This window comes from Erythrolamprus reginae, chromosome 2 (assembly GCF_031021105.1).
Source record: "Erythrolamprus reginae isolate rEryReg1 chromosome 2, rEryReg1.hap1, whole genome shotgun sequence".
In the NCBI taxonomy this organism is placed as follows: Eukaryota; Metazoa; Chordata; class Lepidosauria; order Squamata; family Dipsadidae; genus Erythrolamprus; species Erythrolamprus reginae.
In genome coordinates this window covers 209,528,716-209,544,311 of record NC_091951.1, presented here as the reverse complement: position 1 = coordinate 209,544,311, position 15,596 = coordinate 209,528,716, and the positions used below count along the sequence as shown (strand labels likewise).

At 41.3% G+C, this 15,596-nt stretch overlaps 1 protein-coding gene across 1 annotated transcript in view; it reads right to left on the bottom strand.

Annotated features, from left to right (window-relative positions):
* VAV1 (vav guanine nucleotide exchange factor 1) overlaps nucleotides 1-11,367 on the bottom strand; it is a 70,630-nt gene extending 59,263 nt beyond the window's left edge. Inside the window, exon 1 of the mRNA XM_070741569.1 lies at nucleotides 11,048-11,367. Coding sequence (XP_070597670.1) covers nucleotides 11,048-11,251 — 204 coding nt within the window. The 5' untranslated portion in view covers nucleotides 11,252-11,367. The remainder of the gene's footprint in view (nucleotides 1-11,047) is intronic.
* Between the last annotated feature and the right edge of the window lie 4,229 nt (nucleotides 11,368-15,596).

The window sequence follows — 15,596 nt, the reverse complement described above, 5'->3', positions numbered from 1 at the left end:
ATATACTTACAAACAAATTCTAGATATAATAAAGATAAAGCCTCCCCTGGTATTAATACTTTGACTAACACCTTAGACAAAATACTGACAGGACATGAGGACAGATTAATAACCAAAATCTACCAACAACTTCTAGAACTCGATAGGCCAGAAGATAAAGAATCTATGATTGCTTGGTCTAAAAATATTCAACATAACATACACGTAGCTGATTGGGAAGAAACATGGGACACTACATGCAAAATCACACTGTCAGCTGCCTACAAAGAAAACTTTTATAAACATTTTTACAGATGGTACATGCCCCCATCAAGACTTTCAAAGATTTATCCGAAACTGAATGGCACCTGCTGGAAATGTAAGCAACAGACAGGGACTTTCTTTCACATGTGGTGGTCCTGCCCCCAAATTCAAAACGTTTGGAAAAATTCTCATAGATGGCTTATAGAAATTACAAAGAAAAATAGAGTTTACACCAGAAGGTATGCTTCTAGGAATTTGGAAAAAACAATACCCCCCAAAAATGTTAATATTTCATGACGCATATAATTACCACAGTAAGAATCTCTATCGCGCAAATGTGGAAAAAAGATCAGATCCCACCCGAAAATTTAATTATATAAAAAATATATAGATGGACCAAATGACGAATGCAATTAAAGGAACGAAAAGTAAAGAAACCAACAAGACGTGGTAAAAATGGCATAAATGGATCCGCAACACAAATTAACTTTAAAAATACAGAGTATCAGTGTACATAAACAGAAAGAAAACCAGTATAAAAATATAGACACATAGAGATATGAAGCAAAAACCAATGTTTAATTATTGATTGCTATAAAACAAACAGTATCTTTGTTTGTTATAGAAACCTAGAAACAAAGAAGTCTGACGGCAGAAAAAGACCTCATGGTCCATCTAGTCTGCCCTTATACTATTTTCTGTATTTTATCTTAGGATGTATTTAGGATGTATTTTATACATATGTAAGTGCATAGAGTTCAATTTAAGATAATGTGTAGAATTGACAATTTAAAAGTTTAGAAATGTATATATACTATTCTTTTTTATTTTTTCATTTTCAAAATATATATATATATATATATATATATATATATATATATATATATATATATATATATATATATTTTTAAAGGAAGTAATCTTCCTAAGATACATTGGCTGAGAGTGATTCTGAGTTTTCAAGTCTGGGATATTTTGCATCTCTAAATGGATCCACATGATCCAGAATTTCCTCTCAGGATACCCTGCACAGCCTTTATGGATATATACAAATATTAGGACACCCTAATGTGCCTTGAAACAGATTATTATTATACATCTCCCCATGCACTCTAGATTGGAGGAATTAGGTAATCCAAACATGAAGAATCTAAGAGCTCTGATTAATAGTATGTATTAGAAGAAATGTTAGAGTCACAAGTTAAAAATTTCAGCAAAGTGTCCTACTTTCAGATGAGACAAATAAATAGGCAGCCCATGCAAAACCCTTGTCAATTTCGGCTTCTCTCCCCCACAATGTAGAACGGAGAAACATTCCAATTTTATGAAGGGGCAGTGTTTTGATAAGTGCCCTTCCTTTTATCAGCATAAGAAATAACTTTCACAAGTGCCCTTTCTCCCTCTTCCCTACAAGAATAAATTCTTTCCCACTAGGACCTTATTGAAAGCCTTGCAAGCAGCATTGTTATAGTGAAGCACAGATTCCTCCATCCTCTTTTGTTCATGCTCAGGCCTCATTAGTCTTCCTCATTAGTTTTGGAAGAAAGAGATGGCCCTTTATGTGCTTTTTCAGACCATGATATACCCCAGATCTATTAAGGTATTGTTTTTTCTCACTGCCCTTATTCCAGTAGAAATATTTACTGGTTCTGATCTTCTGTAAGCCTTATCAGAAGAAGTCAAAATGTTAGATTTAATAATTTTCCTGAACATGCAAGTTAAACTAATGGATGTATTTTACCTTGCCCTGTAATAAATGGAGATGCTTAGAAAGATTATTTAATTTTCATTTTTGCTCAACTAGATTCTACAATGGAATAGCATAACTTATAGATGAGAGGCCAGCTAGAGAGAAATGTTCTTTGTTGATATAACTGACACTAGAGAGTATGTTCTAATCTTGAAATATATGTACTACACTACTGCAATTAGGCAACTGAGCTCTAGAGTTGTAGCACTGTTGAAGTCTCATCTACATATCCTGGTGGCTATGATACAAAATTTACCCACCAACCATTTGCTGAAGGTAAGTCTTTACAATGGAACCTCCATTTTACTACCAGCAGTACTGAGGTAGGCTGAAGCTGTTCCAGTAGGATGTTTTCCAGGAGACAACTATCCATGTGGACATTCCAGACCATTTGGAGGAGATTTTTGAGACTGGTGATCTGGTGATCAATGGTTTGGAGCAGCAGTTCCGCCCTCTTTCATTTTACCTCTACAGGTCCTAGGTTAAATTAATAAATCCCAGTTCTGTGTCTATGTGTTTACTCCGCGTCCACAAGGGACCGTTGGCCACCTCAAGGCCGGTGGTGGTTGCAGTGGTGGCGGAAGCACACAGGACACTGGCAGTCTGGGTGCGAGGGGAGGGGGATGTTGGCGCACGAGCTGAACCTGTGGCCCCCTCCCCAGCATGCCCTGCACTCGTTGCAGGGCATGACGTGTTTCCTGGGGGATGAGCGGCGACCCCCAGTATAAAGGGGATTGTGCGCCACTCACCCCTCCTCTTTCTGCAATACAGCCGGCCTGGCTTGCAGGCATCCACCCGCCCTTCCCTTAGCTGTAGTGTGACTGGGGTCACCTCCGGGGGTCGAGTAAGAATTTTTGGCGGCCTTAACACTATTACATTCCGGCTGTTTTTTTGCTTATTCCACACTGGTAGCTGGGAAGGGGACGGTTAGGGGGTGTCCAGCATTTAATCTTAATAGGGTTAGGTTCATTCGGCCAGAATTTGGAAAGTTAATTGGTTCTCATCTCACTTCGGTAACGGGGAATAGGCGGCAAAGAAATAATTGGAAAAAGAAGCAACTGTGTGATCTCCTTTGAGCACCTATTGGAAGGTGATAGGCCGCTCCTTGCCATGATTACAAGCAGGGCCACCATCAGGAATTTTGGGGCCCCATACAGCCTAAGTGTCTAGCCCCCCCGCCATTTTAAAACTATTTTAAGTCGCCAAGCCACTCCATCCCCCGGGGATCATTTCCCGCTTCACGCCAAGCGAGGCGGTCCCATAGGCCCGTGTTTCCCAACCTTGGCAACTTGAAGATATCTGGACTTTAACTCCCAGAATTCCCCAGCCAGCGAATGCTGGCTGGGGAATTCTGGGAGTTGAAGTCCAGATATCTTCAAGTTGTCAAGGTTGGGAAGCACTGCCATAGGCTATTTCAGGAACTGGGTTAAGCCGATTGTGTGGACTCGTCCAGGAGAAAGAAAGAAGCGGGAGTGACAAGGGAAAGAAAGATCCTCCTGGCATCGGTCAGGCGGAGCGAGGCTTATTTACGGCTCCTTGGCACTTCTCCCTTCTTGTTGACAAAAAACCATGTGCTTTCTAGTGAGGGGAGAGGGGAGGGGGATCCCACACCCGGCAGCCACCGGCGAGGAGCTGGAAAGGACGAGGGGAGAGAAAAAGCAGGGTACCAGCAGTCAGGCAGGGTACCAGCAGTCTTGAGGGGGCACTCCCATCTGGAAGGAAGGGAAGAAAGGCGAGGGCGAGCTAGGAAGGAAGGAAGGAAGGAAGGAAGGAAGGAAGGAAGGGTAAAAGGGGCGAGCAAGAGAGGAATGGGTGAATGAATGGACGGAGAGTGGGAAGGAAGGAAGGAAAGAGGGAAGGGACAGGAACAGAGGAAGGGTGCAAAGGAAGCAAGGAAAGGTGAAAGGGGGAGAGTAAGAGAGGAAGGAGTGAAAGAAGGGAGGGAGGGAGGAAAGAAGGGATGAAGGAGAAGGAAAGCAAGAAATGGAGGGAGGGAAGGAAGGAAAGAAAGGGGGAAGGGACAGGAACAGAGGAAGGAAGCAAGGAAACTTATGAAAGGGGAGAGTAAGAGAGGAAGGACTGAAGGAAGGGAGGGAGGGAAGAAGGTAGGAAGGAGAAAGAAAAGAAGAAATAGAGGAAGGGAAGGTAAAAGAGAGAAAGAAAAAGAGCAAGAAAGAAAGCAAGAGAGAATGAAAGAGAAATAAAAAGAGAGAGGGGGAATGAAAGAAATGGAAGGAGGGAAGGAAGGACAGAAAGCAAGAGAAAGAAAGAAAGCAAGAGAAAGAAAAAAAGAATGAAAGAGCAAGAGAGAAAGAGAGAAAGAATGAAAGAAAGAAAGAAAGAAAAAGAAACAAAAGAAGGAAAGAAAGAAACAAAGAAGGAAGGAAAGAAAGAAAGAGAAAAGAAAGAAAGAGAATGAATGAGAAATAAAAATAGAGAAAGAAAGAAAAAGAAACGAAAGAAAGAGTGAAAAAGAACCCAGCCCTCACCAGCGCCAGCAGCAGGAAGGCGAGCGAGTAAGCTAGCGCCTGCCCAAAAGAAGCCATCGAAACCGCGGAAGCGCCGCCAGTGGATCTCCAGGCTGAACGAAGCGCCCTCCACCCCGGGAGACCCCGGTGCCTGGACGGCTTTCCTGCTCGAGGGGGGGGGGAAGGCAAAACAGGCCTAAGGAAGTCCGAGGTGTCCCAAATAGCCACTCCGCCCCGACTGCCCCAGTTTCCAGGAGGGGAGAAACGGGGCTCCTCGGCTGCTTCAGACCTTCTGCCCAGCTGCAAACTGCTCCGCCACAATTTCCACCACCTGCCTTGGAGAGTCTGGACCAATGACTGCTCCTTCCTAGAGTGGCAGAACGAGACAGGCGCCCCTTCTTTCCTCCCGCTGGGCAGAGAGCTTTTCCCTGGGGAAACCCCCGCAACCCTTCCGGGCTGAATGAAGCGCCCTCCATCCCTGGAGGCCCCGGGGCCTGGACCGATTTTCCCCTCGAGTGGGGCCGAAAAAAGCCCAAGAGAGTCCGAGGGGGCCCAGACAGCCACTCTGCCCCCTGCCCGGTTTCCAGGAGGGGAATCCCCGAATCCCCGGCCCAGCACCTCCGGAGGCCGAAAGGCGCTGCTCTCTTGCCCTCGCAATCCTTGGGGGACACACAAGGCCGGCAGAGAAGCCGGCCAGGCTCAGCCCTCTCCCGGCTTCCCTAGCAGCGCGGCTTGGCTTCTGTAGGGCCAAGTCACCCCCGTGCTTTCTTCCGCGGCCGCGATCGGGGCTCCCTGCCTGTCTGCCGGCCTCCCTGCCTTCTTTCCTCACGGGGGTGGGAAGAAGGTGCGGGCCGCGGTCAGAGAAGCTCCGCAGAGGCGAAGTTTGGCGAGGTGTCTCTGGTCCTTTTGCTTCCCTTGGCGCGCTTTTCCCCATCGCAATCTGGGTTGGGGAGTTTTTGGCGGGCGCCCCCCCCCCCAATTTTCCAAATTCCCCGGGCCTGTGATGCCACTCCCATTAGTACCGCCCTATCGGCGGCCCTGATTACAAGGGTGGGCTGGGTTATGGAGGCGAGATGCCCTTGGGGCTCACCCACCGCATGCCCAGAGATGACCACCTGGGTCGGTGAGCCTCCCCACACGCATGGGTGTGGCAGAGAGCAAGGGAGGTTCAAGTTCAAGTCCAAAGTTAAGGGGACCCTCCCTTGCCCAGCAGGGGGCTTTCGCCCTTTAGTTGCCCAGGAAAGTTTTGGAGCAGAAGTTCCGCCCTCTTTCATTTTACCTCTGCAGGTCCTAGGTTAAATTAATAAAGTGACCCATAAATCCCAGGTCTGTGTCTGTGTGCTTACTCCACATCCACCACAATGTTCATATGTTTGGAAGAAGACAAAATGGAGAGGGGGAGGGGTGTCACATAAGACTGAATCACAAACTCCAAAGACAATCAATATTCCTGGTACCAGAAGGTCTACAGCCACTTTTCCTCTGGAGTTCTTCCTACCAACATTTCTTTCACTTATCATATATATTCTCTCCCTTTCATATATCCTCTCCTCTAAGTTCACTTTTACCCTCATATATATTACCACATGTCTATTTTTCTTCCTATGTATTTGTGTATTGGACAAATGAATAAAAAAATAAAAAAATAAAACATCTGAATTCAAGTGGGGTCAGGCAGACACCTACAAATGGTCACTGCTGTTGCTCTTAGTCCAATACACTTGAATCAAGGGCTTTTTCATAGCACTGTGTGAAACATTGTGTCCAAGAACAGGGACTGGGAATTCAAGTATGGGTGCTAGATAAAATTGATAGAAACATAGAAGATTGATGGCAGAAAAATACCTCATGGTCCATCAAGTCTGCCCTTGTACTATTTCCTGTATTTTATTTTAGGATGGATGGATGTTTACCCCAGGCATGTTTAAATTCAGTTACTGTGGATTTACTAACCACGTCAGCTGGAAGTTTGTTCCAAGCATCTACTACTCTTTCAGTAAAATAATATTTTCTCATGTTGCTTCTGATCTTTCCCCCAACTAGCCTCAGATTGTGCCCCCTTGTTCTTGTGTTTACCTTTCTATTAAAAACACTTCCCTCCTGAACCTTATTTAACCCTTTAACATATTTAAATGTTTTGATCATGTTCCCCCCTTTCCCTTCTGTCCCCCAAACTATACAGATTGAGATCATGAAGTCTTTCCTGAAATGCTTAAGACCTTCCACCATTTTTGTAGCCCGTCTTTGGACCCGTACAATTTTATCAATATCTTTTTGTAGGTGAGGTCTCCAGAACTGAACACAGTATTCCAAATGTGGTCTCACCAGCGCTCTATACAGTGGGATCACAATGTATTTATTTATTGGATTTGTATGCCGCCCCTCCCCCTTCCTGCTTGTTATACCTCTATCTATGCAGCCAAGCATTCTACTTGCTTTCCCTACCATCTGACTGCACTGTTCACCCATTTTGAGACTGTCAGAAATCACTACCCCTAAATCCTTCTCTTCTGAAGTTTTTGCTAACACAGAACTGCCAATACCTGATCCAGAGATCTGCTGGCAGCTTGCTCAAGACAGAGTCATCCTGATCTAAATAAATTCAACAGAATTTTTTTCTATACATTCTTACGCAATCTTACACTATCTTTCATCCAAATGGCTTTCAGAAAAATCCGCAAAAACAACATGGTCCCTGCTGGCCACTTTAACAAGCACCCTCTTTCCCTTTGCTGAAGAGCTGCTCTTTCAAAACAAAGTAAATGTATGAGCTCAAGTCATTTAAGAGAGTGGAAGCCATGAACTGAATTAGGGTATATATGCATGATTGATCGATTATGTGCCATCAAGTCACATAGATATATTTTTTTCCATGACATTCATCCCTAATCTGTTCTTTCAGATCTCCCAACAGTGCAATTAATTCCCCTGTAACTGAGTTGAGCCCTCTTGCTGCTGGTCATCCCCTTCTTCTTTTTCCTTCTACCTTTCCCGGGAGAGAGAGAGCTTGGTCTTCTCATAATCTGTTTTAAGTAGGATTATTTAAGCCTGGTCATATTTGCCTTGAGTAGGAGCTTCGGTGACCTGTTTGATGATCCATTGTTTGGTTTTCTTGGTTGTCCATGGTGCTCTCAGGAGTCTTCTTCAACACCAGCGTTTAGAGGTATCAATACTGTTCCTGCCCTGCTCCTTCAAAATCAAACATGCAAGTTTCCTCCCAAATAAGCCTCAGGTTTCCCTTAACCCAGAGCCATACAAACTAGCTAGATTTGGCAGGTGGTCAGCCATACATTTGGGTGGAACAAAATGGTGACAATAAAAAGTAGGGGTTGAATTTAAATTGTTAAGAAAAAAATGGCTGCATTATATAGAGTCCTTGGAATACTGGAGATGGCTGTTTACCCAAAATGGAGTGCCAAGGGAACAAAGGAAAATTATCTGACCCAAAGAACCAAGTTAATTCAGTCTGGATGCTTGGGTGATCCTTCACAGCTTCTAAATGTCATTTACTCTAACTCAAAGTTCACCAAACCAAGGTGCTTGTCAACAGGCAACTGGACTTCCTTTATTTTTCCTTGAAGATGTTTCACTTTTCATCCAAGAAGCTTCATCAGTTCCAAATGAAAAAAACACCTGGATGACTGAGAATCTCCATAGACAAAATGAAGATTTATATCTTGTTTCCAATGCCATCCCCAATAAATCGACCCTTCTTCTTGTAGCTGCCAGATGTTTACTCAAACTTTTTGTGCAGCATTCATTCAAGGGGAATTTTAATAACAACAACAATTAGATAAATATGTTAAAAAGCACCTAATAAAAAAGAAATGTATTGACTATGTTCACGATCCATGCTTAATCTATTGAATGTTCTCATTTCACATAGCCTCCTGAACCATAAATTTAAAACTGTAGCTGTTTTTCATATATATTTACTGTATGTATATCCTATCTCAAGGTAGTAACACCCTCTGCCTCCCAAAAGCAGCCTTGTGAGGTAGGCTGGGCTGAAAGAGAATAGCTGGCCTCATCTCATCCAGGCAGCTTCTACAGCTGTGGGTGGACTTGAATGTAGGTCTTCCCACTCTTAGTCAGATCCTCAGAAGCTACAGCACTCTGGTCTTTTCTTATCCAACCATCCCACTTTCTTCCCAGCATTTTAAGGTTTTGGGGAGATGAGATTCTCACCCTGCATTTTTAAACCCATGCTTTCTGTGGCTCCTCTTACTCTAATTTTATGCAGGCAGACAGACACAAGAAGCTAATCTGGAAAAGAAAACAGCTGCTCTCTATCTATCTATTTTTTATTTATATCTATATATTTATATATCTCTATCTCTATCTCTATCTCTATCTCTATCTCTATCTATCTATCTATCTATCTATCTATCTATCTATCTATCTATCTATCTATCTATCGATTTGATTTGATTTGTATGCCACCCCTCTCCATGGACTCGGGACGGCTTTTGGCTGATGATCTGATGATCTGTCCTTGGTTTGTGTCAAAAATTTTCAAACTTGACCAAGGTAAATAATAAATAAAATGAAAAACATCTGCAGGAGTTTAAAACTACCGTATATATTTTTCGGCAACTGCTTTTTGTTTGAAGAAAAAGATTTCAAGATTGGCCCAAGTCAATGCATTAAAACATTCTTCCAATTTCAGTCCACTGATAACATCAGGAGATGCCTCTTTGGAAGTCTAACTCTCTGCATTTATATTTTAAACTAAGGTCAGGTTGTATGTGTGTCAGATGTGAGCTTTGTATTATTATTCCTGTTCGGGTATATAAACTCTGGATTTTTTAAAAATGGGTTAAACTACTTAGTTTGTACACTTTAAAAACTGCAGTGTCTTCACTGCAGTGTGTCTACTGCACACTGTATAATGGTCTGTCAGGCAGAGTAAAAGAAAAAATAATAATTTTGCAAGTACTGTACATTATATTTATTAATCTCACTTGTGAGATTTCATGTGAAAACAATGAATGTTTATTTATTTATATTGTTTACAAGACTTGGAACCTGTTTCACTTGAAGGTGATTCTAGGTGGTGTTCTACTAATGATACTATGAGATTTCAAACGTATTTTTGTTTTTAATATGTATCATTTTTATTACTATGGGGATGCTATTGGCACCATTGTATGCATGGACGTCACATTACTGACTCTCTATTTCTTGGCTAATTAGCCTAAGTTTTCAATAGCATCAACAGCTCTTTGGGAAAAGCTCTATTCCTAGGAAAAGTGAAAGGAGTTAGCCTGCATTACTTGCATTTTAACCATTGCTCCATCAGGGCTCTGGGTGTGCTGTCGGCAAACCTGAAAAACTTTTTTAACAACTGATCATGATTGTCTATGTGGTCACTGTTTTGATAGCAGATAATCAATCAATCAATCAATCAATCAATCAATCAAAACTCTAATTAGACTTTTGTGATTCCGGACTATGCATGCTATATCACAAAACTTTTGGATCATCAAGGATAGGTATGGATTTCAAAATAATTGTTTGCAATTTAGGCTCTGTGATCAAAGCAAACTATGCAACAGTCCTCATCTTATGTCATGAATCCTTTCTCAAAATATGTCATCTGCCTCCTGCCCAGAATTCTGGCTTCCCTAATATGGTAATTTCCTTTTAGCTGAGCTCAGGTCATTTCAGATTCATGTATACATCCATGTAATTCGCTGGAAGCGCTATATTTCATTTTCTTCCAGGACTGCTTTTTAAAAAACATTCGAATCTAGCAACACTGTGAGGGAATTTCCTGATTATCCATGTCCAAGTACCAATCAGATTCAACCCAATTTATTTGGGAGGGAGGGCAGGAATTAGCCAAGCCTGGCCAAATGCCACATTTTTTTGTTGTTGCAAAATTATATTTATATGAAGTTCTTTCCATTCCATTTGTATGGCCTCCCACTTGCAGACAATTTCCTTCTCATTTCAAATAGCAAGTCTCGCCTCCTATCTTACCAACAAAGTCAAAGTGAAATCTACACATCTGTTCTCTGCCGTGCACCTTAGTAACTCCACCCCATCACTACTTCAAACATAGCTATGAGCAAACCAATATTCCCCACCCACACATACATGAACGCTCTGCAATCACTTCCTTAGATGCACATTAACCATTTTGATACTAGATTATTGCCGCAAACACAAGCCAAGTGGATCTCAAGATCCTCTTAATGCCCAGTACGCTATATTATCTCACATTCCACTGGAAGTATCACAGCTCACTGATTGTGTGAGATAATATAGGGTACTGGGCATTAAGAGGATCTTGAGATCCATTATATATCAGTTTGTATCATTCAATAATTATTTTTTTACTGCCTGAAACTTCCATCTCACCCAATTTGTATGTGTATGTTGGCAAAATTACAAGATTTCACAATCACACATTCACCGACTTCTACTCAACCACATTCTCAGCTGCCACAGTGACTAGTCTAGCTCTGTGAACCTGATACGTTTCTGGTGAACTTTGGCTCTGGGATCCCTCTTTCTCGGCACTGAGGGATCCCTGCCTCTGCCATCCAGACACCCCTTCTCCTTTCCCTGATCCACTCACCTGGGACATTTGGGGGCGCAAATTGATTTCCCGAAGGTTGACAGCATGAGGCATGAGATTGTTGAGAAGTTGGCAGAGGAGGACACCGTCACGCAAGGCCTGGGCCAAATCACAGACCTGGGCCCCTTCCGAAGTCACTCTGTGGTTAGGCGGCAACACCCGGCACTGGATGAGCCATTGAGCGCACTGCTTCCACAGTTCCATCTCCCGCCACCTCCAAGTAGCTTCTTCAACTGCTGGGAGAGCTGCTTTCCACTACCTTCCTCGCAGCTGGGAAAGACAATGAGAAGCCACCAGCTTCCTCTTCTGCAACTGACATCAGACCACAAAGACAAGGGCCCGGGTGGGGGCTGGGGAGCTTCCTCACCCCACCCCTGAGAAGGAGGGGCTGAAAAGGAGAAAAATGAGCTCAGCCCTTCCTCCTTGAAGAGCATTGCATTAGGGGTTTTTTTTGCAGGAAAATCTCCCTTTCCTGTATATCTCTGGTGTTCAAGGCCTCTTTTCTCTCAAAGCACCATCATAAAAGTGTTCGGCTGACAATTGCTGGGAATAGGATACAACACGAAGAAGACACAGGTTACTAGCAGATTCTTAAGTCTGAGGTAGACTTTGTTGAATTTCTTTTGTTCAGAAAATCCTTCAGTTTGTTAGATTAAACTGTTACTTAACAGAAAAGAGGAAATAGCCAAACAAAGCCACAAGAAGCAATGAATTGTAAAAAAAAGTAGTTAAACAATAAACACAAAATTGAAATACTTTAATTGTACCATATTGTGAGTCCCTTGGCTAATACTAACTTTTGAACAACTCCCACTGTGGAAACTTTATTCTTGGGTTCCTCTAATATAGACTATTCACCTAGGATATCTTTAGTTAGTTGGGATAAATGTTAGTTGGCAAAAAATATAATAATGTCAAATGTTATATTTTCATTTTGGAATACTATATTATGCTACTTTCTTTCCGGAAATGCCATTCTGACATGCTATTATAGTTATCACAGGGTAATTTAGATCTTAGAATTAATTAAAAATCTACTCTATGGAAAAGGTTGATGCAAGACAGGATTTATATTTTGGGTTAATTAGTAGACAAAGATGATTACTTTATATCATATTCCATTTTAAGTACCTAATATTATCTGTTTAGAATATTTCAGTAACAGTGATTAAGAGTTTTAGACAAATGCTACTACCAGTAATACAGGCTTACAATCATTTGTTTAATGACAAAGTTACAATGACACTAAAAAAAAGCAACTTATGACCAGTTCTCATACTTATAACTCTTGTAGTATCCCCATAATTGCATGCTCAGATTTCAGGTGCTTGGCAACTGGCGTGTATTTACAATGGTTGCAGGGTCCTGGGACCCTTGGACTTTCTAGGTAGCTTCTGATAATAAGTAAAGTCAATGGGGGAACACAGATTAACTTACGGTAACAACCTTTTAGTTCACTTAATAGTCATGGCAAAAAAAAGGTTGTACACAGGCAAACAGGAGAGTTTTATCTTGATTGTTGTTGGATATTGGTTAGCAAGAGAAAATGCATTTAAATACTGGCCCATCCTCATACTCTCCTCACTAATCTCTGCCTATTGAACTTAGAAAAAACAGCTGCAATTGATCATCTTGGGGCGTTTTCACCCTTCCGAGGCTTTAGGAAAGCCTCTGAAGCCTGTGGATGGCAAAAAACTGATCCGGTGGGCCTACCGGAAGTTCAGGTATGAACTTCCATTAGGCCTGTTTTTTCCTCTCTCCAGGCTTCAGGAAAGCCTCCTGAATCCTGGGGAGGGTGAAAAATGGCCTAACAGGCCTACCAGTAGTCCAGAGGCTTCACAGAAGCCTACTTGAATGTGGGGAGGGGGGCAGCCGGAGGATTGTGTGTGCCTGGGGGGGGGAGGGCATTGCATTATGGCTGTGGGCACGTGCACGCACACTATCGCACATTTGCCCACCTTTTGCCAACCAAGCAAAAAAAGGTTCACTATCACTGCCCTATACCATTCCAGACAGGTAACTATCCAATCTCTTAAAAGCTTCCAGTGATAGAGCACCCACAACCTCTGAAGACAAACTGTTCCATTGGTTAATTGTTCTCATTGTTAGAAATTTCTCCTCACTTCTAGGTTGTTTCTCTCCTTGATTGTTTCTTTTTCTTGTCCCCTGGGGCTTTGCGAAATAGGTTGACCCCCTCCTCTGTGTGACAGTTCTTCAAATATTGGAACACTGCTATCATGTTACCCTCAGTCCTTCTTTTCACTAGACTAGATGTACCCAATTCATGAAACTGTTCTTCGTATTTTTTTAGCCTACAGCCTCCTAATCATCCTTGTTAGTTATGTCAATGCGAAAGCATTATGGATCATGTACAGTATATGGCAAAAAAAAAAAAATCATGTCAGGGGAAGAAAGAAAAAAAACCTAATATCTGATAAAGCTAAATAAATATTAAATTGCCATAAAAGATATTTTTAGAAGGGACCACAGTAGTGTTTGCCTGCCAACGTTTTAGTGCTGCCAGATAAAGGTATAAGAAGCAAAGTTTCAAAAGGGATTGGTCTGAAAGTATTGCCAATAAAATTTGTTCTTACTATAGATCTGAATGCTTGCTCATTGTCTCAGGTCAAGCTATTGCTACAGAGCTAGCAATGGTTTCAGGTTTACAATTTAAAAGACAATACAGTACTGTACTGTAGTTCTAGGAAATATCGTAATCATTTGTAATAGTTGAAACATAATAGTATAACACTAATTCAAGTAGATAGCATATTTGTTCATTTTTGAAAACATAATGTCCACATAAAAACCATAATTATTTTGTCTATCACTATCAAACTGCAACAAGGACAAACTACAAAGTGGGATCATTTCATCTATCCTCCTGAATTACTACAGAGCATTTTTCGAGTAATTAAAACCCTGAAGATATTATCCAATAATCTAGTCATCTTAGAAACATATTCCTAAACATTAAGAATCCAAATAACATAACTGTTTGCAGGTGTCTTGCACATGTCTACAGTATATTTAGGGGGACTTGTTCATTATTCACGTGATTAGTTTGCTCAAAGCAGTTTTTACATGATGGAAATTGGATCACACAGTACTTCTGCAACTATGTCTCTCTGCTGAAATTTTTTAAAGGGTGCTTCCTCCTTTTTTAAAGTCCTTTGTTATTTGTCAGCATTTTTGGGACAACATTAATGGGATTTTTAAAAGGACATATTTAGAACTTCCTTGTTTTAACAGTCAAATGGCTCCATCTATCACACAAGCACATTAATAGAGATGAATTGTGAAATTCTATGCAAAGGTGAAAGTAGGACAAAACAATATGGCTTCTTGATGAGGATTCTGTGGCCAAATATTTATAGAGCAGTGTGCTTGTGTGCTTGAAGATGTATTTACAATTGTCAAATATTAACAGAAACAGAAATACCCTGTTTTTTTAAACCTTGTGTTTAAAATACCCTCTGTATAATAAGAGAAAGTGTAAACAAAACATAACCCAGCATAGAATAAATAAAAAAGCTAATCAGACAATAGATTTGGCTCGAAGACAGACCTCAGAGGACTGGAAGAAAAGCAACTAATGCATAGGCTGTGCTAAGTCGTGATTTGCATGACTATGGTTCGATGGATTAAACATAATTAATTGATATTGTGAACTTTGTTGTTTTACCAACCGGCAGAACTCAGATATTCTTAATAAACATTGGCGTGTGTCCAGTCTACCCATAGACTTAGAATCTACATTTCCATGAGACTCTTTGTTATGTCTCTTCCCTTTATTCTATGAAGAGAAAATTTGCTTGTCTTCCAAAAGGCAAAAGCAGAAGTGAAGGAATAGAGAGAAGCAAAGATGAAGTTGGGATATATGGCTAACATTTTCCCAGTGCCTCAGATTAAAGACTAGAATTTCCAGAAAAGAGGGAAATCTGAAAAGAAGGCAGGGAGGATTTTCTAGTTTCAGAAAGTCTGCTACAGTCAAATGAAACGGGCAACTATTCTAATCAAAGGTTGCATTAGTTCTTTAGTTTCAGATTTATTGTGATTGTGCTAAAATCAAGTTTGGTGGTCTTGTTTCTATGTACAAACATTTCTATGTATACATTATAACAGTGGGTTTTGGGTCAGCATTGAATCAAACTTCAGGCTGTATAGAAGATATTGATTATAGTTTTCTTATAATTATAATAATTCTTATGAACTTCAAATTTCTAGGTTCTACCATATTACAAAATGGACACTTAACATCAAAAACATCATCAAAAAAGCACAACAAAGAATGTTCTTTCTGCGCCTACTCAGAAACCTCAAACTGCCTAAGAAGCTGCTGATACTGTACTGAGTTTTGAGTATTGAGTCTGCTACCTGCACCTCTATAACTGTCTGGTTTGGTTCTGCAATCCAACAAATAGGCATAGACTTCAAAGGATTATTCCGGCTACAGCACGGAAACTGCTTTGGTCATGTTGATGGATGATCTCTGGCGGACCCGGGACAGGGGTTTATCCTCTGTCCTGGTGCTTCTTGACCTCTCAGC